The sequence below is a fragment of the Schistocerca americana genome, chromosome 5 (genome assembly GCF_021461395.2).
Source record: "Schistocerca americana isolate TAMUIC-IGC-003095 chromosome 5, iqSchAmer2.1, whole genome shotgun sequence".
In the NCBI taxonomy this organism is placed as follows: domain Eukaryota; kingdom Metazoa; phylum Arthropoda; class Insecta; order Orthoptera; family Acrididae; genus Schistocerca; species Schistocerca americana.
This window is the reverse complement of record NC_060123.1, coordinates 487,689,074-487,715,553: the sequence shown is the minus strand read 5'-3', so window position 1 is coordinate 487,715,553 and position 26,480 is coordinate 487,689,074. Positions and strand designations below refer to the sequence as shown.

The 26,480-nt window shown below is 39.6% G+C and overlaps 1 protein-coding gene across 2 annotated transcripts in view; it reads left to right on the top strand.

Moving 5' to 3' along the window:
* LOC124615793 (meckelin) overlaps positions 1–26,235 on the top strand; it is a 213,460-nt gene extending 187,225 nt beyond the window's left edge. For both annotated transcript variants that reach the window (XM_047143917.1, XM_047143916.1), the window contains exons 15-16: positions 25,804–25,946; positions 26,083–26,235. In XM_047143917.1, the coding sequence (XP_046999873.1) occupies positions 25,804–25,946; positions 26,083–26,163 (224 nt within the window). In that variant the 3' untranslated portion in view covers positions 26,164–26,235. The remainder of the gene's footprint in view (positions 1–25,803; positions 25,947–26,082) is intronic.
* The last annotated feature ends 245 nt before the right edge of the window (positions 26,236–26,480 follow it).

Sequence of the window (26,480 nt, the reverse complement as noted above, 5' to 3'; positions counted from 1 at the left end):
ATGTTTTGTGTTATCTACTATGCATGAGGGTTGGAACTTTAGTAGTGCCAACTATTTGTTTACATCTTGTACAAAATAGACACATGTTTCAATGTTTTACTGTCCTTCAAAGTAGTCACTATCATTGTGTATAACTCGTTTCCAGTGATGTGGAAGTTTTAGGATACCCTCAGCAGTCCCAGTTGTATTGATAGTTTGAGTGGAGTGGTCTATTGGCCTATGAGTCTCTGTAACAATTTTGAAGCGAATGCCATGAAGTGCTTCCTTCATCTTAGTAATGAAGTTGAAGTCACAAGGGCTTAAGTGCAAGGACTCTGCTGGGTGGTACAGCACTTCCCAGCCTCATTGACTGAGCAAATCAGTTACATCTTGCACCATTATACACCTGAGCATTGTCCTGCAAAATGTTGGGCAGGTCCTGCAGAAAGTGTTGCCGCTTCTCTCTCTAAGCAGTTCATTTTTGGAACACAGCCTGCAACCAGCTTTAAGAAAGAAGTGGTAACACTTTCTGCAGGACCTGCTCATCATTTTGCTGGACAATGCTCGGGTGCATATTTGCACAAGTTGTTAGTGGTTTGTTCAATTGATGGGTCTGGGAAGTGCTGTACCATCCACTACACTCCCTGGAAATAACCCCTTGTGACTTCAGTTTTATCCATAAGATGAAGGAAGCACTTCATTGCTATTGCTTCAGAATTGTTAGAGAGATTTGTTGGGCAATAGACCACTCCACTCAAATTATCAACATGACGAGCACTGCTAAGGACATCCTACAACTTCCACATTTCTATCAACAGGCTATTCACACAGTGCTGGTGACTACTCTGAAGGACAGTAAAACTTGAAACATGTATCTGTTTTGTATAAGTTGTAAATAAATAATTGCCACTATTTAAGTTTCAACCTTTGTACATTAATTACAGTCATCTTCACTCTGTTTCCCTTGTCTTCCTCATAGTATTCTTCTCCCCTGTCTTTTTTTTTTCCTCGCCGTGTTTCTTTTATGCATTTGTATGTACTTAAAGAAGAATATAATAATTCCAATCCCAAAGAAAGCAGGTATTGACAGATGTGAAAATTACCGAACTATCAGTTTAATAAGTCACAGCTGCAAAATACTAACACGAATTCTTTACAGACGAATGGAAAAACTAGTAGAAGCCAACCTCGGGAAAGATCAGTTTGGATTCTGTAGAAACACTGGAACACGTAAGGCAATACTGACCTTACGACTTATCTTAGAAGAAAGATTAAGGAAAGGCAAACCTACGTTTCTAGCATTTGTAGACTTAGAGAAAGCTTTTGACAATGTTGACTGGAATACTCTCTTTCAAATTCTGAAGGTGACAGGGGTAAAATACAGGGAGCGAAAGGCTATTTACAATTTGTACAGAAACCAGATGGCAGTTATAAGAGTCGAGGGACATGAAAGGGAAGCAGTGATTGGGAAGGGAGTAAGACAGGGTTGTAGCCTCTCCCTGATGTTGTTCAATCTGTATATTGAGCAAGCAGTAAAGGAAATAAAAGAAAAATTCAGAGTAGGTATTAAAATTCATGGAGAAGAAATAAAAACTTTGAGGTTCGCCGATGACATTATAATTCTGTCAGAGACAGCAAAGGACGTGGAAGAGCAGTTGAATGGAATGGACAGTGTCTTGAAAGGAGGAAATAAGATGAACATCAACAAAAGCAAAACAAGGATAATGGAATGTAGTCTAATTAAGTCGGGTGATGCTGAGGGAATTAGATTAGGAAATGAGACACTTAAAGTAGTAAAGGAATTTTGCTATTTGGGAAGCAAAATAACTGATGATGGTCGAAGTAGAGAGGATATAAAATGTAGACTGGCAATGGCAAGGAAAGCGTTTCTGAAGAAGAAGAATTTGTTAACATCGAGTATAGATTTAAGTGTTAGGAAGTCATTTCTGAAAGTATTTGTATGGAGTGTAGCCATGTATGGAAGTGAAACATGGACGATAAGTAGTTTGGACAAGAAGAGAATAGAAGCTTTCAAAATGTGGTGCTACAGAAGAATGCTGAAGATTAGATGGGTAGATCACATAACTAATGAGGAAGTATTGAATAGGACTGGGGAGAAGAGAAGTTTGTGGCACAACTTGACCAGAAGAAGGGATCGGTTGGTAGGAAGTGTTCTGAGGCATCAAGGGATCACCAATTTAGTATTGGAGGGCAGCGTGGAGGGTAAAAATCGTAGAGGGAGATCAAGAGATGAATACACTAAGCAGATTCAGAAGGATGTAGGTTGCAGTAGGTACTGGGAGATGAAAAAGCTTGCACAGGATAGAGTAGCATGGAGAGCTGCATCAAACCAGTCTCAGGACTGAAGACCACAACAACAACAACATGTTCTTTGCTTCGTTGATATGATTTTGGGATGTCAGTGATGTTTACAGCATATGAAAGTATTGTTTCATTGTTTATTGTCATAGTTATGTGTGTAATTGTGCCCATCTTTCATTTTATACCACTTTCTCTTTGTGCTTCTTTGCTACTGAGATTTTCTTGATGAGTCTGTGTCGTGCAGTTTGCGCAGACCTCATTTTCATGATCTCTTTTTCACTGATCTGTTCTTACTTTATGCTTTGACCCACTGGATTCATTAGTTTTACTACTGTTCCAGGCTTGTGCATAGCATGTTGTAGAAAATTTTACTGTTCTTTTTCAGGGGTTTTTCTTATAAGAACTGGTGATGCACTTCCTTCTGGTAGCAAATAGTTTAAATATCTATTCTCCAAGTTTTAGGATTCCGTAAATTCAGTTATATCATTCTCATATTCATTCAGCAGTGAAACTTATATTTCAGTTTGCTTCTGCTATTTATCTTGTTCAAGACATGATTGCTCATACAGTTTGTAACTTATTAGCACTTTGTGTTTATGCATATTCCATCTTATAACTTCAACTTCATAGTAATGTAGCACATGATAAATATCTATGAGTTCTGTATAGTGATTGAGATGCATTTCTTCAGGAGTTTTCATAGACACACATTGTCTTCCACTTCAACTGATTCACTGTGATTGGTTGCTAATAAATTTCCTCCTCAGTTGATTAGTGATGGTTCTACCACAGTGTTACAGAATCTATTTGCTTTTGCATTTGCATAAACCTCCCGGATTCTAACATATTTTTATCTTAAAATCCTCTTCTTCTGTTTCCCTTTCAGCAGCATCAACACGTTTCTCGTTATTACTTATCTGTCTTCATGCTGCAGAACCTATTCCTTCTGGCTAACTTCACTAGCATCCTTAGCCATCTCCCAAATTATTTGATTTTGTTATAACATTTACTGGCTTTCTCTTTTGTAACCATGCAAACAGTTATTTATGGAACACACACCATTTGCTGCACAAGACACAAATGCAATAACTGTTAAAGTTCCAAAGTGCTAGTAAGAGTGCTCTGGAATCATCAGTGTTGGTAGGTAGTCGATTGGTATTGTAAACAGTCATAAATAGAAAGCATAATGAGATTATTGTGAGCATCCACTAATGAAGTCCAATTGAAGGGCTGTGCCATCTTTAGTTGATGGATTAGCATTTTCTTTGCTCTGCCTCTTCTGTTGCTATCCAGTCATATACATCCCCCCTTCCCTTCTTTAAAAAAGAGGAGAAAGAGAGAGTGAGAGAGAGAGAGAAGTTAACGCACAGGGCTCAAAGCACTGAGATGCTTCTGAGATGTAGACTCTACCAAGCTACCACCTGGACTGACGTGTGGCTTAGTGGCAGCATCTGTTTTGCCAAGCCTTCAGAGGTGACAATGTATTTGGAGGTGACTTGGTTTTCTGGCCTTTTGGCATCAGTGGTAGCTCTATATTGTCTTCAATGATCGTGGGAAACCTAATCAGTGGAACCTGTTGCAGTGGTGTGAGCCTAACAGAGGCCTCAAGTCCCTCCCGATAAGGTGATGCAGACTGGAAGAAAGTCATATCTGTTGCATGCAAAACTGAGTACATTGGCCACCATGAGTGGCCGTTGCTGTGGCTGATGTCCACCAAAGGTGCGTCCTGAAGGCCCTGGTGTATACTGCTATGGCAGAATTGAACTGTAGGGTGTGATGTTGATTTCAGGGTGATTTTTTTTTTTTTGGGGGGGGGGGGGGGGGGGGGGAGATTGCTAGTGACTTTCACATGAATCTTACCTTTGGTTGTTATAACCCTGTACACTCTTAGGAAAAGAGTGAAAGTCAGTTCAGTAGGTGATGTTTCAGTTAAAATCTCTGAATTTGTGATTTGAAAGTCTGAACAAGGTATTCAGCTTCTCTGTAACTTTGTAGATTGAATGGGACTGATGAGATGTGAGCTACTCTTTTTAGGTAGCAGAATTTCTTGAACTGCTTTGATTTGAGGACTGTTTTCTCCTGTGGGGGAAAAATGGAAAGGCTTTTACGGCAGCTTGTGCTGTTGTATTCTAATTCGTGACATAGTGATTGTTTCATAATCCATCAAAACTAGGTAAATTTGTTTTAGGAATGATTGTTGTGGTCTTCTGTCTGAAGGCTGATTTGATGCAACTCTTCATTTCTTCATCTCTGCATAACTTGTTGTAAGTGGAAATAATGAACTTTTTCCAACAATGTGGAGTCATTTCCATGATTCCATGCCATTGAGTAAACACTGATTGTGGTGGTACATGATTTTCCACACATACTTGACAAGTGTTTACCATTTTTCTGGACAGTACACATGTCAGTGAGCTACTGTTTTTTGTGCATGTTATCTCTGTGTGCCCTTTATGCAAAAGTGGCAGCAAACCTGCAGTCATCTGGATAGGAGAATGGCCATTCACTATTAGTCTGCTTTGATGTTTATCACCAGTTCCCTTTTGCCATTTGTAGGACATGTTTTGTGCAAGAGAATTCATATTACAGGGTCACTGGGAATTTACCATGTGAGCAGAGAATCACACTCTGTGAATTCTGTGATTGTTCCATTTTTGGAAAAGCACTATTAATTAACTAATATCCTTATCTAGTTAGAAGTATATTGTACCATCTTTGTTGAAGTCATGGTCAGGATCCATCAATAACTGGGAAAATAGCATGTTTTGAAATTTATTTCTTATGAATCTAATGGTTGTATGCACGGAAGGAAGCTTTAGGCACTGTGCTGCTTACCCAAGGATTGTTTCGCACAACCCAAAAATAACTACTTAGATGTTTATGATCAGTAATTAGATGGAATTTCATAACATAGAGTTAGATGTTGGAGAGTGTGTGGTGAGGGGTAGGGTATAGTATTTTAGCTGATACTATGTGATTGGACAAAGTTGTACTATTTGGTTGTTGCATGGTGCTGGTTGTGGAAATGATGCACACCACCCTATTTGTTCTCAAATGTCTAGCTAGGAATTGTATGCATGAAACTGTGGGATATGGTTCACTTCTGAAACAACCATATCCTCTTGCAGCTGCTGATCAGTAGCTTGTGCCATAGCAAATGCTTGTTTGGTTTAAAAATGGGTCTGGTAGCCTTATTACTTACTGCTGTGTTTCTTTATGTGGAATATGTTGTAAAGCATCATGGATTAAGGTGTATGCATAACAATTACATTTTTGGTGTAAGATGAAGATATGTATGCTAGGAATGAAACAATATGTTTCCGCTTTTTGTGTTTTTATTATTGTGGTCTTCTGTCTGAAGACTGATTTGATACAGCTCTCCATTTCTTCATGAACATCATGTATGCGGTCGGATTTGCAAACGGATGACACATGACCCTTTTTTTTGCATTTGTGACACACGGCCCAAAGTTGTGGACAATCTTCTCGTGAATGTTTCGTAAAACACCGCGGACATGAAGGAAGTTGCCGTGGGTTTTGCTGCAGTTTCTTAGAGGTTTGTTTACGGTAGGCCGAGGCTGTGCTTGGGAGCATGCTGCGGCCACGTCAGCCGGTGGGGACACGCCACACGCTTCGTCAACATCGCACAGAGGTTGTATTTCCTCAACGTCGCCCCATGCCTCTATTTGCGCTCCAACGGCGCGAGAAATTTCAAAAGACTGAGCGATGGATAGGACTTCATCTAGAGTCGGATTTGCCAACTGAAAGGCACGTTGCCTAACTTCTTTGTCGGGCGCCGATCGGATAATAGCATCCCATACCATGGAATCGGCATAGGATTCTTTGTGAACTTCAGTAAAAAATTGACACTTTCTACTGAGGCCGTGAAGTTCAGCAGCCTGAGCGCGATAGGATTGATTCGGTTGTTTTTGACAACGATAAAAGGCAACACGAGAGGCTACCACATGCGTTTGCTTTTGAAAATAGACGGACAGAAGTGAGCACATTTCAGCAAAGGACAAAGACGCAGGATCTTTCAAAGGAGCCAATTGCGACAACAACTGATACATTTGAGGTGCAATCCATGAAAGGAACAGAGACTTACATGTTTGTTCGTCCGCGACATGAAATGCCAAGAAGTGCTGTCAAAGACATTTTTCATAATCAGACCAGTCTTCCGCCGTCTCGTCGTAAGGAGGAAAAGGAGGTAGAGACAACGATGAGAGACGCTCCGCATTTGATGCCGCGACAAAATCAGGAATCGCATTTGCGAGAAGCGTTTGCTGTTCTATGAGACCTTGCAATAGTTGCTCTAAAGTAGCCATGGAAACATGTGGGTCAACGATGGAAAAGAAAAACCCCATCCTCGTTGCCAATTGTTATAACTTCAAGTTGAACAAATATATTTCAAGGAAGACGCAATACATGAAAGTCACAGATCAAGTAAACGGAGTAAGATGTGTGTACACTTTAAAAGTCAAATCATAACTGAGTCCGAGTCTAGCGGCCACTGTCTGTCTGGCTGCTTAGGTGGCGCTGCTGTTGCTTGCCTGGCAGACAGTGCCACATGCAGAGGACGCACGTCACTGCGCGGCGGCACTTTGAAAGATTGGCGAGTCACTACACAATTCACTATCACACATTTGTTCAGAACCAGTAAAATTGTTGAAATTAAACAGAGCTCCAGGGCCTGATGGAACTGCTATCAGATTCTGTAGCAAATTTGTGGCTGAGTGAGCCCCTCTTATAACCATAATATACTGAAGATGCCTGGAACAAAAAACTGTGCCCAGTGGATGGAAGAACGCACAGGTCATACATCTTTACAAATAGGGCAGAAGAAGTGATCCACAAAACTACCATCCAATATCCGTAACATCCAAACGTATTCTGAGGTATCCTGGTCAGAATGACCCCCTTCAAGCCAGCCAGTATGGATTCCGAAAACATCAGTCATGTAAAGCCAAACTCCTGCTTTTCTCACATGATATCTTAAAAGCCATGGATCAAGACAGTCTGGTAGATGCTGTGTTTCTTTACTTCTGAAAGGCATTTGACTCAGCACCACACATACACGTATTCTCAAAAGTATGAACATATGGCGTATTAAGTGAAATTTGTGACTAGGTTGATGATTTCTTGGTGGCGAGGACATAGAATGTGAATTCTTTATTTGAGGTTACTCACTGTTGAAAAACATAGTTGTTCGAAATTCCAAAATCTATGTTTGACCATGAATCGCGACACGTCAATTGCATAAACATCTGAACAATGTCTTAAACTCAAGTGAGAGTGCAGCAGTTAAGGGTAACATAAATCCAAAAGGTGTTTTTATCCATGTGGGAACAAATTCCCTTTGAAACAACAGTGAAGAAGAAATTGCAAACCATACCAGGGACCTTATTCGAACGGCCAGAAGCCTCTACACAAATTCCAGAATAATAATCAGTGGCATTATGTACAGGAGATTGGTGAGTGACAGCTATGTGCAGAGGATAAATGGCAATATTAAAAAGCAGTGCAATAAAGTAGGATTCACTTTCATTGATCCCAACAAATTTCTAAGTGCAACGTGTCTTGCCAAAGATGGTCTATGTCTGAATAGGTTGGGCTCAAAAATATTCAGTAAGATGTTCATAGATACTTGCCAGATCATAAAATACTAGGGATACTGATAAGTAGTAATGAGGGTGAAAAAACTTGTGTAGCATTAAGAAAGACAAAACCAAACTATTATCTGGCAAGAAATGTGCTAAAGCCTATAAGCAATAGTCAAAGTGTGCCGGACCGAGACTCGAACTTGGGACCTTTGCCTTTCGCGGGCAAGTGCTCTACCATCTAAGCTACCCAAGCACGACTCACGCTCCGTCCTCACAGCTTTACTTCTGCCAGTATCTCATCTCCTACCTTCCAAACTTTACAGAAGCTTTCCTGCGAACCTTGCAGAACTAGAACTCCTGAAAGAAAGGATATTGCGAAGACATGGCTTAGCCACAGCCTGAGGGATGTTTCTAGAATGAGATTGTCACTCTGCAGCGGAGTGTGTGCTGATATGAAACTTCCTGGCAGATTAAAACTGTGTGCTGGACCGAGACTCGAAACTGCCTGGAAGTTTCATATCAGTGCACACTCCGGTGCAGAGTGAAAATCTCATTCTGGGAATAGTCAAAGCAGATATGTTATGCATTGGAATATAAATGGTTTAAACACTGATGCTTCAAACAATAAAATCTCCAAAATAGAAATCATTCTGTCAGAAAGTGCAAATACTAGAGTTGGTTGTTTAAATGAGCACTGGTTTACTGAGGACACAATTAAAATTTTAAACAAAATAAGGAACTTCAGGTTAGCAAGTACCTTTTGCAGAAGAAACCAGTCACATGGAGGCTCATGTATGCTTCTACATAGTGAAATGAATTACGAGACCAGAAATTGTTTTGTAGAAATAGTGGATGCACTAGCAAATGTTATAATTATTTCAATACACAGTCTCCCAGGGAGGTCAACAACAGAGCTATTCTTATCTTAGCTTCAAATTAGGCTAGAAGACCTTTGTAGAGAAAAAGAAGAAGAAAAATGTAATAGCTTCTGATTTTAACATCGATATCACATACCAGAGACAATGGCCAGTTAGTAACCTGTATTGGCTACGTTCTAAGTAAGTACGTGTATGAAGATGTGTACAAATTTTGTCTAGCTCTGGGTAATTCAGGTCATTGTGCATTATTCATTAAGCTGCTTAGACAGACAGGAGCATTTCGTATTGAAATCCTTGTGAGAAGGACCTTTAGCAAAGAAAACTTGCTAATATTTAGTAGTAAGCTAAAAGAGAAAAAATGGCTTTTTGGTCATTGTAACTCAAGTGGTGAAAACTTGGAGACATTCCAAAATAGCTTTCTAGGTGTCTTTAATGAAACATTTTCACCTAGACTCTGCAGCAATAAAATGATGAATAAATTAAAGTGGATACCCAGGGCATAAAAATTTCCAGTGTAAGGAAAAGGTAACTGCACAGAGAATTAAAATGTAATAAAGATATTGATTTCATTGTTTATGTCAGACTCTATATATCCATATTTGAAAGAGCCATCAAGGCAGCAAAACAATTGGCAAATAACAGGCGAATTTTAAACCATAAAAATAAGACAAAGGCAGTGTGGTCAGTCATTAAATCTAAGTTAAGTATTAAAACCTGTAACCAAGAAATTTCAAAAATCGACATTAAAGGAAGTACTACATCTACATCTACATGATTACTCTGCAATTCACATTTAAGTGCTTGGCAGAGGGTTCATCGAACCACAATCATACTATCTCTCTACCATTCCACTCCCGAACAGCGCGCAGGAAAAACGAACACCTAAACCTTTCTGTTCGAGCTCTGATTTCTCTTATTTTATTTTGATGATCAGTCCTACCTATGTAGGTTGGGCTCAACAAAATATTTTCGCATTCGGAAGAGAAAGTTGGTGACTGAAATTTTGTAAATAGATCTTGCCACGACGAAAAACGTCTTTGCTTTAATGACTTCCATCCCAACTCGCGTATCATATCTGCCACACTCTCTCCCCTATTACATGATAATACAAAACGAGCTGCCCTTTTTTGCACCCTTTCGATGTCCTCCGTCAATCCTACCTGGTAAGGATCCCACACTGCGCAGCAATATTCTAACAGAGGACGAACGAGTGTAGTGTAAGCTGTCTCTTTAGTGGACTTCTGAGTGTCCTGCCAATGAAGCGCAACCTTTGGCTCGCCTTCCCCACAATATTATCTATGTGGTCTTTCCAACTGAAGTTGTTCATAATTTTAACACCCAGGTACTTAGTTGAATTGACAGCCTTGAGAATTGTACTATTTATTGAGTAATCGAATTCCAACGGATTTCTTTTGGAACTCATGTGGATCACCTCACACTTTCCGTTATTTAGCATCAACTGTCACCTGCCACACCATACAGCAATCTTTTCTAAATCGCTTTGCAACTGATACTGGTCTTCGCATGACCTTACTAGACGGTAAATTACAGCATCATCTGTGAGCAACTTAAGAGAACTGCTCAGATTGTCACCCAGGTCATTTATATAGATCAGGAACAGCAGAGGTCTCAGGACGCTACCCTGGGGTAGCTATTACTTACTATTACTTACTATTGTAAGTCCAACTCAAATATCAGAGTAATTTTATGAATTCTTTATAAATGTAGCAAAGTCTGGTGTGGATGTAACAGATTATCACAGCAGAGTAAATCCCTTTGGCCTAAATGAAAACTCTTAAAACTTTACAAGATTTTAAAAAATAAAATCTGCACGTTGGGATGGAATACCGACCAAAGCTATTAAAGTGGTGGACAATAAAATTGCAAACCCAGTACCTCAAATAATAAGTCAGTGTTTTGAAGACGGCTGTTTCCTCGAGTTACTGAAATATGCTGAAGTCAAACCACTCTTCAAGAAGAAGGGATCAAGAGAAATCATGGAAAATTATCATCCTATCTCAATTCTCCCAGTCATATCCAAAATATTTGAAAAACTTGCTGTTGCCCAAATCCAAAATTTCATTGCAAAATATTGTATTAATCTAAACAATGAGTTTTCAGCAGGGGAAAAGCACCATAGATACAGCGAACAGTTTCGTTGAAACAATGAGTACATCACTAGACAAGAGAAATAAGATGGGCAGGAATTTTCTGTGACCTCACAAAGGCATTTGATTCTGTAATTCATGCATTGCTTATTTACAAACTTGAAAGGTATGGCATTAGTGGCAGTGATCTACAAGGACTTAAATCTTACATGTCAAACAGAAAGCAGAGGGTTAGCATCTCTTTAAAGGTTGCAAATTATTCAGTACCCTCTGTACCTTAGAAACTTGGTTGAATCTAAACATATTTAAGACTCACGTGATGCAATTCAAAACCAAACTGTCAGAATGTGAGCAGATTAAAATTGTTCACAACAACCAGGATAGAGAAGAAGTTGACTCAGTCAAATTCTTAGGTTTAAATGTAGATAAAAATTTGAGCTGGCAGGCACACATTGAATATCTAGCAAACAAACTGAGCAGCTTTGCATTTGCAATGCAAATATTATTATCTTTTTGTACACCAGGCATGAATTATTTTAGGGAAACCACTTTGTTCATTCACATGATACTAGAAACAAAATAATATGCTCTCTACCCACCACCTCAAACTTTATGCCCAGAGACCTCAATACATGGGAATGAAAATGTGTAATAAATTAAAAGGCAACAAGTAAATACAGATGAATTTAGGTCCACTTAAAAGAAAGCTATATGAGGCACTGGAAATTTGAGCTGGATACAATGTGTTACATATTCCAAGAAATATCCTTATAGTGTTATTCCTTATTTTAGTGCTATTACATATTAGTGTAAAAAATCATTGTAACTGTATTATAAATTTTTGACATGCCTCCTGTACGCAAACCAAATGGATTGCAAATGTATATCGTGAGATGAAATAACCACAACTCGCAGTTCACAATATCTTGGGTGGAGAGTTATTGGCAGGTCTAGAAGTAACTTCAGGTGTGCTACAGGGAAGAGCGTTTATTCAGTTTATCCACCATTGGCCACTTTCAGTGGAATAGGTTTGTGCATTAAATATACTATGAAGAATAATTTTTGCACTGAAGTTTTTACAATTTAATTCCATATCTCATAAAAATATCCTTAAGTACTAATGTCAAGCATGTTTATTTCAAGTAGTTTGGCTGTCTTGTAAAATGGGTGTTTGGGTAACCAGTCCGTGTGGATATTGCAAGTGTAGTAAAAAATTTTTAAGGATATTATTTTGTGTGAGTTTGCAGTCTTTGTGAGTGTGTGTCTCGGTATATCAAGGTTCAGTTTGGCTCTGGTATTGTAAGGGTGTATAGTCCCTCTAGTGTCGAACTCATTTATATTGCTTTTGATACAGCAGTGCTATGTATATGTATAGATTAACAACAATTGAGGAGTAGGAGGAGGAGGAGATTAGTGTTTAATGTCCCCTCAACGAGGTCATTAGAGATGGAGCACAAGCTCGGATTAGGGAAGGTTAGGGGAGGAAATTGGCTGTGCCCTTTCAAAGGAAACATCCCAGCATTTGCCTGAAGAGATTTTAGGGAAATCACAGAAAACCTAAATCAGAATGGTTGGAGGTGGGTTTGAACCGTCGTCCTCGAGAATGCGAGTCCAGTGTGCCAAACTCTGTGCTACCTTGCTCGGAAACAACAGTTGATATCTGGAACTTGATAAAGAGGGGACAGCAGTGTTCCTTGTGTGTAACTTTGCTGATTATTCTGATTACGTTATTTTTAAATTCCAGAATTTCACTGACATAGCAGCATGCTGTAGGAAATGTGTGGTTGAAACAGGCAAAATATGCAACTTTCAGGTACTCACGAGGGACTGCACCTGTCAGTATCAACATAAGACAGCTTACTCTTGTTTTTCTCTGGCTAATATGTTCCCCCAGTTTAATTTTGAATCAGTGTGAATGCATAACAGTTTTACTGATTCACTTTCTACAGCTGCAGCCAAACCCAGTATTAGTTCCCTTGTCTTATCCACTCAGGGACTGGGTGTTGTGTTGTCCTAATCATCATCATTTCATCCCCATCGACGCACAGGTCGCCGAAGTGGCATCAAATCGAAAGACCTGCACCAGGCGAACGGTCTACCCGACGGGAGGCCCTAGCCACAAGACATTTCCATCAGGATTACATAGGAGTTCATTGGAAGAAAGGCAGCTCATTACTAGTTCTAATTTTGCTTGTGTTGCCTGATGCTCCAGTTCTGTCTGTTATGCCTTCCTTACACGCTGCGTGGTTCTTTAGAAGGAACAGGAGTGAGGAAGAGATGCATTTCATGAACAGAGAATTGAGATATTAATTTATTCCTCATTTAATATCAAATAGTAAAAATAGTACATATCTTTGTTGTTGTATTTCTGTCATCAGTTGCTAGCGGTAGATTTGCATGTACAAATGTGTGCAGATATAAAAGATTTATGAATCTATCACTCTTCAATAAAATGTCTATTCAGAAGACATCTAGCCCTGGTCACTATGAAAGTCTGTAAATATTATTCAACTGGCAAACATACAAAATGGGGACAGTGCATGAATGTTTGAACTGCAGTACAGCTACCACTGGAGAGGGGATGCTTGTATCTCATAGGCAGTAGTGTCATCGTTCACGCCACCTTCATGCCACGGTGACAGCTGTAGGAAATGCGACAGTGTAACTGACAGCGCACATATTTGAAACTGCAACTGACTGAATAGAGGCCGATATCACACTGTCTTTGCTCTATTTCTTACATAGACAAGGTGTATACAACCTGGGACAACTGGGAGATCCAGGAAAAAACCAGGAATTTTTTCATCCGGGAAAAAACCCAGGAATTTTTTAGATTCCGGGAATTTTTCATTGTTTTAGTTTTCAGTTAAATTTTTGTAATTTTGGCTCGTAATAACTGATATTCTAACAAAGGATATTACTGTATCCCGTTACTACAGAATAATACTGCAGCAATAAAACATGAATGAGAGAAATTACGAAAATAAAAATTCAGTTGCAAAGGGAATGCACCCTGTAAAACAAAACACAGTGCTCATACAAGCGTCTGCCACCAACAAAATGTGTCAAAGGCTTTAGGAAGACTATGCAATGCTTCATAACAACAGAGTGACTTCGATGAGCGTGATGTCACAACTGTTTACATTACATTTGTTTGAGCAGTTGTGGGCAGGCTCATGTGCAAGCGCAGTTGAGTCGCATATGAGTGGTACCTTCACCTGCTTCTGGCTACTGAAGTGTGGCTGTTAGCTGTATAAGCAGTAGCAGCAAACAGCAGGCAGCCAAATGCTACCCGTAAAAAATGTTACTGGCACACCCAAGCTGCCACATTCTCGCACACGCACCAAGCCCGGATCTAGGGGCCATGGTGGGGAATGGAGGGGCAAACCGGGATGTGTGCCCCGGGTGGCAATTTCAGGGAAGGGGGGGGGGGGGGGGCAAATTCATATTCTTGAGGGAAAAAAAACCTTGTTTCACAAAGCATCTAGCATATGTTGGTCTCTGAATTATTCATATGATTTTGAAACGCATTGCTGTTGATTTCTTAACATTTTTGAACATATTCCAAGTTGATTTATGAATGAATCATAAGTTGGTTTTTGAATGCATGCCTAGTGTATGTGATTTCTCTGCCAGAGAAATCTCGGTCTCATCTAGAAATAAACTGTACTGCAGACAAAAGGGGGCAGGGCTATACGAGCAGAGTGGAATAAAGCCAAACAGGTGTGGTTGATAGGGTTTCCGAATGATCAGCTTTGTTATAATTACTAGCGAAATCCATAGATTTAGACTACTAGAGTGCAAATAAATGACAAACAGGAATAACAGTTAAGAAAGGTTACATATTATCTACTCAGTGTATCCAAGAAAATGAAATTTTGACAGAAAAGTTTTGGCCAGATTGCTACACTTACTAGTGTACAGTCCCCAGCTAGCAGCCGATTAAGTTCAACACTGGGAGTAGTGCAGAAAACACGTTGTACTGACATGTAATAACGCCTAACCAGGGAATAAACATGGGATAACTAAATGGGTGATTGTGGCAGGGTTAGTGAAGCTAACCAGAGAATGAGTCTTAACAATGGCACAAATAGTTACAGAATTAGTGATGACAAGATTGTTAATTGGAACGAGGAAGGAGAAGAAACGGGAACATTGCGCAAATTATGGTAGAATATGATGATTCCAAATTTGCACAAAAGTTGATCATACTACTACTTTTCGATCTCATGCTTGAGAAGCTGGAGCATATTGGAGTGGCACCACAGTTTAAGGTAGGAAAGTTAGATTCAGTACAACATTTCTGAGCACACAAGTTACAGCTAGGTGTGGGCCAGATTACAGTAAGCTACGCTGACCAGCGGTTGTGAAGTGGAATGGAGGCCGCAGGGCCGTCGAACCACTGAAAAGAGTAAACGCAGTGATTTGCATGTCACAGGTTACAGTAAGAAGGGCCCCACTGGTGCAATTGGGGTGTGGTGCGTACGCGACGCAAAGCGGTGCGTTAACGAAACAGAGGTATACAGCTGATTATAAATAGGTGCCATTTTCTAACAAGATTCATTCAAGTGTGGCAGCCCTCTTGGACGGCAGAGCATGACACACTGCCGGGCTACACACAGCAACAGATGGGGTGCCAGCGTTCCAGTCCACGGCGGGTCCTTGGTTCGACCCTCTGAGGCCAACGTGGGATCTGCAGCCAGCCAGAACGGGCCACTCTTTGGCTCGCTACTGCTGGCAGTCTCAGATTCAGGTGCCGGATCATGGGTGGTTGTTGCCACCACGTTCTCAGCTATGCCAGGGAGGAAGGAGTAGCAGCAGGGCCAGCCTACAGCTCCCGGCGGAGCAGCGTGGGGACAACGTGGACGGTGGCCATTGAGTCGGGTGCTGGCGCAGCCATCCTGATGTAATTGGAACTCTGCAGCTGGTGTACAGGGCCGGCTTGACACAGTGCATTGCACTGGGTCGCTGGGGCGGTGTCCTCAGCATTGCGGGACCCTGTGATGCGGACCGAGGTGAATGGGGCGCTGTAGTGGAAACAAATAAATCATTTCGAAAGTTCTCGCCGAGTTTTAATACTCCTGGCACCCACCCACTACATTTGATGTCTTCCCACTACATTTGGTCATCCTGATACATCTGGTGGCAGAAGTCGCCATTACAGTATGAATGAAATGTGAAACTATTTCCTAACATAAAGCTTTTTGCTATTAGTAGACCTAATAGGCATCTGATATTGGTACTTCGTCAATTACATTCTGTCGTGCTATAAAAATGACCATTTGTGCCAAAACAGTCTCGTTTATTTGGTGTGTGTTACAACTGCTGCAATATTAGACAGGCCTATTTCGTTTCATCTGGCAGACAGTGACAAAATAGACGTAATCAGATCGAGAAGTCACACCAGTCTTGTGTACTATTTTTTTTTTTAATTTTTATTTAATTAATTAATTAATTTATTTTTTTGATAGGGTCTGGCCAACTGGGAGCAGGAGAAATGCCACAGGACATTTTAATTCCTACTGTCATGAATATAGTTTGATGATATTCATTACAAAATCTACACGTTTGAGTTCCACAGAGTGAAATACAGTGATGTGTGATAGAAGAATGCTGCACTTTGGCACGCTGAAGACCAAATATCATGTCTTACATTTCCTCAAACATGTGTGTTTTATGTATCAGACTGTTCAGAAAGATGTTTGTTACAATATGAACATTTTTTGAAAAGTCAATTTTTAAAATTTTTGTCATTCTGTCTCAAACACTTGTGGCAGGGGAGGGAAGGGGGGGGGGGGGGGGGGGAGGTTTGGAAATATCGTAGATCTGGGGCAAATGCGCGGAGCAGTCCGAGTTGTAGTGGGGAGGTGGGTAGTCTGCACGTGTGCTGTGTTTACGTTTAGTGATTTTGCCATTTCCTCTTTGTTTACTGCTCTCACGTCATATGAAAACTAAATGGATTTCTGTGGCCGGGAGCTATCAAGTGAATTAAAATACATTCACATTAATTACGGCGGGCTAAAATGTTATTAGTTTCAGATCTTATTGTATTTCCACATTTCTGACAGTCAAGCATTAAACGTGTTGCAGAACAATGAAGTTAGTTTTGTCTGTTTGCTTAAGAGATTTGGCTTTTATTAATCTTTTCTGCAGTCAATTTATTTGAGACGAAGTGTTTAATCCTACACTACTGGCTAGTTTCAACTGTTCACTGTATTTCAAGTGCATGTTTTCACATATGGCATTATACCATAATAAAGAACCAAACATGAGATAAGACAGTACTGGTAGTCCTAGAAAACTTACACTGAAAAGCTTAATGTCAGGTCGAGGCCTACTTCATTGGGAATCTGCACATGCGAATGTGCAGTAGAAGCCAAATTATGCATTGTAATATGGTTCACGATGCTCTTGGAGTATTCTCCGATGTCCTGTTTCTTTTATGACACAATATAAGATCTTTAAATGTCTTACATGTACGAACATACAGGCTTCCTACGTCATCATAACTGCGCAAGAATGGCAACACCTTTTATATGGCACTCTCTGACAACTGCTGAAACTGATTTCGTAAATCACAGAGCATTTCACTCTCATTTAAAAATCAATTCTTTGAGGACAAGCTATTTAGAAGAATTTCGAGTGCAGAAGATTTCATTTGTGTGATGTATCTTAAAGTGTAACATGTGCAAAAGAGATCAACATTACATGTGAAAGCTTAGCTTCTCTTAGAGCTTCTTAATCTATAGGCAATGGAGAGCGGGCGTGGTAATTACGATGATAGATAATAACTCGCTCTCCTGTCACTTACTATGAATACTTTTATTCTCGCAGCCTATACACAATGTCTGTAGCATAGAGCATGTACTACAGAGAACTGATCTGGAAAAGATACAGTTGTTTTCGCTGCCAGAGGGTAGCGATATTGTTGCAGGGTGAGCCAGTGGTTCTACATCCCCACAAATCTTAGGGACCAAATTATACGTGAAAACTACATAATGTGTCCTATGCTCTGAATATCCACTGTCATCGGGTGGCGAGATCACGTGACATGAGCTGTGACTGGCTTACAAAAGCACATCGCAATCTCGATTTCAATGCTTCGGAAAGTAACATGCGGTGTTTGGTGGAATTCGGATTTATACTTTCGTAATATGAAAATATGCAGAGGTCTTTCCAAAATGTGTTTTTCCCCCTTCCTGAGTTTTGTTTTCTATAGCGCTGAGAAATTCTACGCCAGTGTATAAAACCATATCCATTCAAAGGATTTAGAATGTTTACAGTTCCGAGGGAAAGTATACTGCCACTTAACACTGAAAAAGTGTATTTTCACCCAGGAGAAAATTTATTTTTAACTGGGAAATCCGGGAAAAATCTGGGAATTTTTTTTTCATTGTCTGATAGACAATGAAATAAAGCTCGTGGCCCATGTCAAGTATCTCAGCTGGCACTATTGGGCCCCAATGTTCACAGAGATAGATAGTGCCCTCAACTGGATGTTTTTATTTTTCTCTTCTGTGTTACTGCCATCACCAACCAACAATACGTCACCCTCAACCTCATTGAGCAATTTTTCAGTCCAACATAAACCTGCTGAGTCACATGTTGCAGCCTTTCATGCACTTCTCAGTTTAGTTTATCTCCAGCCCCCCTACCCCCAACCCCCTACTCTCTCCCAGGCTCTTCGTTGCTTTTTAACTATGCTTCTTCTGTTCTGCCTCTCACCATGATTTGTGAAGTATGTCTTTGATTTTTATAAGAAACTGTCCAGATGTTATTCCTTCTTCTTTCTCAATTTTTCTGTTTCTCATCTTATTTCTTCTTCTCTATTGGTCATATTTAATGTAGTCTTGTTGCTTATCTTCCAGAGTGGACAGCAATTGGAATTGTTTCTCTCTGTCCTGTCACTCACTATTCTTCATATCAAAACCTAGCAGTCCACTGTCTGGCTCTGTGCTTGACTGCATTTACTTATGTAGGCTATCATCTTCTATTTTTGAAGTGGCTTTCTTCATACTGTAGATCTTCCTCAGAGTTCCCACTTTTATGCCTCATCCACACCTCTTGTTTGTGTTTCCTCTGTGACCATCTCTTCTAGTCTTCGTTCACTCAATCTATCTGGTCAAAAACTTTTCAAACACTTCTAGTTTGTGTATTAGACAGCCTTTCCTATACAGTTCATAAGAAGTGTCATGCAAGGGCAGGTAATAAAATCTATTTTGCTGCTTTATGTACCAAATTTTGGGGCCTTTTTAATTTTTACTAGTTTCTTTAATATTCCCTCTCTCTTATGGTAACTATGTTAATTCAGTAATAATGTTTATATTTGAATTGATTTTTGCTACGGCAAGTGTTGCACTAGTTCTTAAAATTGCTGATAATGATTCATTTCGCCTCATACCTTCATGTTCTAGCTGGAATATGCTTTCACTATTCATGTAGTTCATCAAGAATTAAATTTTTTATGTTATTTTCCAGTGGTTGGTAGTACACCTTTGAAAGCTCCAGTGAGTGCATAGGATTTTGTTTACAAAACATCTCATGTTGAGACTGAAAATATCCACTTCAGTTGAGAGAGTGTTTTATTATTCCCATGACCGGTTTCAGGAAAATTATATTCTCATCTTCAGGTGTACAAATGTAGTCAGCTGCGAGGTTGTCACATGCTGTGGGTGTTGGGCTGCATTGTGGAACTGGCAGACATGATGGTGTGGTACAGAGTGCAGCAGGATGTGCTGATTTACTTCCTGTTTGAATGATCTGATCCACCTTGCTATAATCAAAACATTCTATAATATTTAGGCCTGCGCTATGGTGGAAACCAGCAGTTTCAGTGCAACCAGCTACATTTGGGAGACCTCACCTGGATGATGCGATGCCGCAATCGACTCTTTTACTGTTAGATGTCACTGTAGAGTGGGGCTGACCAAACAGAAGACTGACAAATGGAGAGAACTTGGTATTCTATTTTGTTACTTCTGCTAAGTTTGGGAAGTGCTGAACTTAGTGCCAGTATTACAGAATTTATTCATACATGCTCTAAAGGGATTCAACCTGTGTTACTTTTTGGACCTCTGATTACTGGATATTCACTCAGTCAAGAAAGTTTTTATTTTTATTCTTCAGAAATTAGTTATTGTGTTCATCCCATATCTCTGAGTTTATTTTTTTGTATTGCAAATAAAACGGTTTAATAGGCATACCTGATGAATGTTTCATGTGATATAACTGAAGAAATGGGTATATTATAGAAAACAGAAGGTTTTGAAATATGGTGCTACAAAACAATGCTAAAAATTCAATGGGTAGACTAGATAACTAATGGCAGAGTACTGAACCTAATTGGGCAAAAAAGAAATTTATGGCTCATCCTGATTTAAAATAAGAAATGGTCACTAGGACACATCCTGAGGCATCAAATAATTGTCACTTTGATAGTGGGCAGAAGTGTAGGTGGTGCAAATCGTAGAGGGAGCCCGAAGCTTAACTACAGTAAGCATATTCAGAATGATGTAGGTTGCAGTAGTTTTTTGGAGATGAAGAGGCTTGCACAGGATGGACTAGCATGGAGAGTTGGATGAAACCAGTCTACGGACTGAAGACCACAACAATTGTAGATGCATGAGGACTCGTGTTCAAAATACACATAATGAAGTTCTTTTTACTTATATGTCCTATATCAGCAATATGTTGTTACAGATTTGAGAATTTGGCTTAAATTCCAACTTGAAATTTTGGTCACTGATAATCTATTTTGAGCATTTGCGAGGCAGTGGCCTAGCTTCTTTATTGGAGACTGTTAATACTTTTGAAACTTTTGTAACATTATCTGAGAATAACTATAGTATTTTTGAATGTTTTAAACATGATTTACACATACAGACATGCAATTCCGCCACCATGGTTATTATTGGTTGGGCTATGGCTTATAGGGTTTTATGTGAAAACTACTCTTGTCTTGAAATCCAGGGATTTAGGGGCTAGAGTAATCAGTCAGTTGAAACTATTGGCTTAAGCTTTAGCTGTGATGGCACTGCATTTGTAGATTCTGTTTTCTTTTTCTTTTTTTTTGGAAGTAATTTATTAATAGTAACTTCACAATTTATTAACATAATGGAGACATATTTGCATCAAGTAGAACACAAAAAATGGTTTCATTATTTGACACACTAAGAAGTTTGAGCTTTTTTTCCTTAGCATATGAGTATGTAATACATAAAGTGGGAGGGTTGTTTTCGAAAATCTCTAAAAGTTCTTGGCTGATTTAGTTCAAATTCCTAAATGATCCCTCAATTTGGGCAGACGTAGACTATACATTGTTTTACATAAGCACAACTCACGCCCCGTCCTCACAGCCATGTCTCCACAATATCCTTTCTTTCAGGAGTGCTAGTTCTGCAAGGTTCACAGGAGAGCTTCTGTAAAGTTTGGAAGATAGGAGACGGGATACTGGCAGTAGTAAAGATGTGAGGATGGGGCGTGAGTCGTGCTTGGGTAGCTCAGTTGGTAGAGCACTTGCCCGCGAAAGGCAAAGGTCCCGAGTTCGAGTCTCGGTCCGGCACACAGTTTTAATCTGCCAGGAAGTTTCATATCAGCACACTCCGCTGCAGAGTGAAAATCTCATTCTGGAAACATCCTCTAGGCTGTGGCTAAGCCATGTCTCCGCAATATCCTTTCTTTCAGGAGTGCTAGTTCAGCAAGGTTCGCAGGAGAGCTTCTGTAAAGTTTGGAAGGTAGGAGACGAGGTACTGGCAGAAGTAAAGCTGTGAGGACGGGGTGTGAGTCGTGCTTGGGTAGCTCAGTTGGTAGAGCACTTGCCCACGAAAGACAAAGGTCCCGAGTTCGAGTCTCAGTCCGGCACACAGTTTTAATCTGCCAAGAAGTTTCTTTGACTCTCGATAAAAAACCAGCAAAAGACTTATTGGATGTTGTTGGCCTGCAGATCTGTGATAGGTTATATCTGCCTCATGTACCAAAGTTTATTTGCCATTGATATGTCTATCATCTTAACTTTCTGAAGTAAGTTTAGTTCCCAGTCATAATGAGTTTTCAAAAGAGCACTTAATTTATTTAGTACTTCTTTCCAGTTGTGGGTCATCATCTTTGTATTTTCTAGGGGTCTGTCATTGTTGTGAAGTCTCTGAGAATAAACACCAACTTTGTGAGGTATCCAGGCAATGAGACAGCTTCACAGATGTCATCTGCATTCTGCAAAACTCTTGATGTTGTGGAGCATTAGACCTTGTATCTGTGACACTGTATTAACCAATAAAATTTCAACAGCAATAGCATATACCACCACTGACACCCGATGTCCTCACCTCATAGATTGACCAATAGATAGACTTTTACTCAAGTGTCCACCAAGTAAGATCTTGGAGCTAGCATTGATGAGAAGTTCATCAAATGATCTTCATGATCCATTATCTGGAGTATCTGATGTGGGAATTAATGGCTGACATGATCGAAAGCTTTTTCAGAGTCAGTGAATAGTGAACCACCTTTGATTTTACTTTCTGCAACTATGCTGATGACACCTCAGAGAGTTCATGCTGCAGTTATAATGCTTCACCCAAGTATGGCAGAGTGCTGATGCACCCCAATACTTTTGCCAAAAATGGATTCTGTCCTCAGTTTGACCACTTATATTACCATTTTGAAGTCAGCCTTGAGCAGTGTAATAGGCCTTGTTTGCTCTATTTTTTTAACATACAATTATAATCCCCTCTTTCTGTTTCTTGGGTATTTGGTCAACAAGCTATATGTCATTTGCCAACCCCAGTAGTGATGCTCTGATGATGTGCCAAAAACATTGGTAAAATTCATTGGGAAGCTCACCAGAACTCTGTGTTTCTTCCTCTCTATTCCTTGAGAGCTTCTAGTATTTTGGAAAAGGATCCTCCAAATATAAATACAAATACAAATTACATGCAGTGAGATGAAACGTCATAGTGGTGTATACAAATGGGGCTAGTATCATGTGCACTAGTTATAAAAGGGCACTACATTGATGTAGCTGTCATTTGTACTCAGGTGATTCAAGTGAAAAGGTTTCTGATGTGATTATGCCACACAATGGTAATTAACAGACTTTGAACGTGGTATGGTAGTTGGAGTTAGACACATGGGACATTCTGTTTTGGAAACTGTTAGGAAATTAAATATTCCGTGATCCAAAGTATCAAGAGTGTGCTGAGAATACCACACTTCAGGTATTGTCTCTCACCATGGACATTGCAGTGGCTGACAGCCTTCACTTAATGAGAGAACAGCAACGTTTATTTTGGGTTGTCAACGCTATCAGAGAAGTAACACTGCGTGAAATAACCACAGAAATCAATGTGGGATGTACAATGAATGTATCCGTTAGGACAGTGTGGTGAAATGCAAAGTTAATGGGATATGGTAGCAAACAACCAACATGAGTGGCTTTGCTAACAACAAGAGAACCTTTTGACCTGCAATATTTTGCATTACTAATCCTAATAAACTGAAAATTGTTTTTGTTGTAGTGTATCCCATTTTGTACCAGTACATTGTTTTAAACAACTCTCCTGGGTATACAACCATATCAGTTGGACTGTAGATGAGTGGAAAACTATGGCCTGTTCAGAAGAGTCCTGATTTTAGTTTTGAGCTGATGGTAGGGTTAGAGTGTGTCATAGGCCCCATGAAGCCATGGACCCAAGTTGTCAACAGGGCACTAGGCAAGCTGGTGCTGGCTTCATAATGGTGTGTGATTTGTTTGCACGGAATGGACTGGGTCCTAGCTACTTGGAGACCATTTGCAGCCATTCATGCATGTCATGTTCCCAAACAACAATGGAATTTTTATGGATGACAATGCACCATGTGACCAGGCCATAATTGTTCATGATTGGTTTGAAGAACATTCTGGACAAGTTGAATGAATTATTTAGCCATACAGATTACCTGACATGCATCCCATCAGACATTTATGAGACGTAATCGAGAGGTCATTTGGTGCACAGAATCATGCACTGGTAAGACTTTCACAATTATGAATGGCTATAGAGATAGTGTGACTCAGTATTTCTGCAGGAGACTTCCAATCACTTGTTGACTCCATGCAGTGTTGAGTTGCTGCAGTGCACCTGGTAAAAGGAGCTCTGACATGATGTTAGGAGGTACCCCATGATTTTTGTCATTTCAACATACATTTTCTGATTCTTTGTACAAGTATTTGCTGAATCATTTCTGCCGTGCATAAGGCACTTTGTATTGATATAATAGTGTTGAGGACCATTCTCCAAATTGTGACACTGTTGGCTTTGAAGAGAACCTTTTGGCCTGCAATATTTTGCAGTACCAATCCTAATACACTGAAAATTGGTTTTGTTGTAGTGTATCCCATTTTGTACCAGTACATTGTTTTAAACAGTGGGGGTCTACTTGACAGTTGAGGCTAGGCATTTGCGGAATTTGCTTAATGTTCTTTTTATTGTCTCTATAACTAAGAATTTCTTTCAACTCAGCTGTTTATGAGCCTGTGCTGACACTTAGAAAAAATTTGTCTAGAGATATCATTTTAAATATTGCTGTGCCTGAACTCAGTCAGCCAAAAGCAGGATATAGCAAATTTAGCTTTACACAGTATGTTAACCCTTCCGCTCTGATGGCAAATAAAAGAGAGAAATTATCCATCTCTTTAATAGAAACATGTTACTATGTTGAGAGTTGGTTCTGTTTTTTCAGTATCTATTCTGTTCCAAGATCATTTTCCAGCTCATTTAGAATGTATGACAGCCAGCTTCTCTCTTCTTCACTAAATCCTATGTCAAATCTCACTGTTTGTCTCAAAAGACAATGATATACCTTTGGAAACTGAAGAAGTATTTCTTTGGTCTCTGCATTACAAAAGAAGTGGCAATGTGTGATATCAGTTGCTGTAGAATTTCTTTTACCAAGACTTCTAAAGAGATTTTATGTTTATTCAGAGACTGAGTTATTTTTAAGAAACAGTCTTTGATTAGATACTTTTGGCACTGTTGACTGATGAGCTGTTTGATGTCCAGCTGAGTTGTTGATGCCATCTTCATGCAGAAGCGCTCTACGTTCCTTTTTTTCTAAATCTAAAGACAATTAATGGGTTACACTTAGAAACACTTAAAAGATTAGATACACTCAAGCTGCTGAGCTTTTGCTCTGTTTTAGTAGTAATAGTAGTACCTCATACACTCACCCCCCCCCCCCCCCCCCACATTGCCCCCCCTCTCTCTCTTTCTCTCTCCCTTCCCCCCCCCCTCTCTCTCTCTCTCTCTCTCTCTCTCTCTCTCTCTCTCTCTCTCTCACACACACACACACACACACACACACACACACACACAAAATGAAATGCGAAAGATGCAAACATAAAAAAACACCGTTGAGCTGCACACTGTGGTACTACTTTTGTTGTACAGATGTTCATATGGGTGTCTTGCGTATGTGCAAGAAAGCAAATCTTTGTTCTAATGCTAGAAAAAAGTTGTATGTTAGTGTAATTTTCTGACTGCTAAAGTGTGCATATTCACAAACCACTGTTCACATCCAACTGAGACAGTTCCTGTATGCTTTAATTCTTTATTTCTCTTTCCATCTTGGAATTTATATTATCATAATATATTCTCTCTCTTACTTAATATTATTATGATGTAAATTCCTGGATGGAAAAAGTGAGAAATGGTAACCACTCACATACAGCTGGCTTATGAAATGCACATAGATGTAAGTACATGTAACAACTCAGAGATTTATGGTAACATTTGGAAGCTACTGCGATTTTATGAGCTTTTGCATGTGTATCTGTAATCTTTATAAGCTAGCTGCATATGAATTGTTATTTTATTAGTCTAATTAATTTTTAAGGGATGTCAAGCTCAGTGTAAGTGTGTGAAAAAGTCTCTCTTATTTCAGATAATGGACACTCATTTGACGGACTGTTATTCAGTGGGTATGAATTCACATTGGCTGGGTTTGAACTCATAATATTCTCCTCCATGGATTTATTGTGCCAAGATTTTCTGCTGTCTGCAGTTATTACTATTTGTATTGTACAGGTAATTAGCTATTCAAACAATGGAAACTCCAGCTTGGAGTATTGTTGTAATTAGCTCTTAATAAATAATAATTGAATTTGCTTCTAGCATTTCATTTGAGCACAGCATTTGTCTCACTCTTCTTCTTTTCTTACAGGTAGTAATTATAATCAGAACTACTGGAGGAAGAAGGAATTTAACAAGGAAAACATTGATAGATGATAGGTTTCTTATCTGAATACATAATGTCTGATGTGTGATGCAGAAAACATGTGTATTTAATATCTGTATTTCAGTATTAGTTGTATAATATTTAAGGAAGGATGCCCTCATTTATTTTTGTAAAGAATGTAACTTAGTATATTTGTATTCCTTTTTGTGTTTAGTAAGAAGACAACCTTAGTTTAAATACAGTTAATATTGACTCTATTGTATCATTAGTACAAACAACCCCCCCCCCCCCCCCTTGCTCTCTCCCCTCACTCCCTCCCTCCCTCCTCTATGTCCTGCCCCCCTCTCTCTCTGTCCGTGTGTGTGTTTTTCTGTCTTACAATA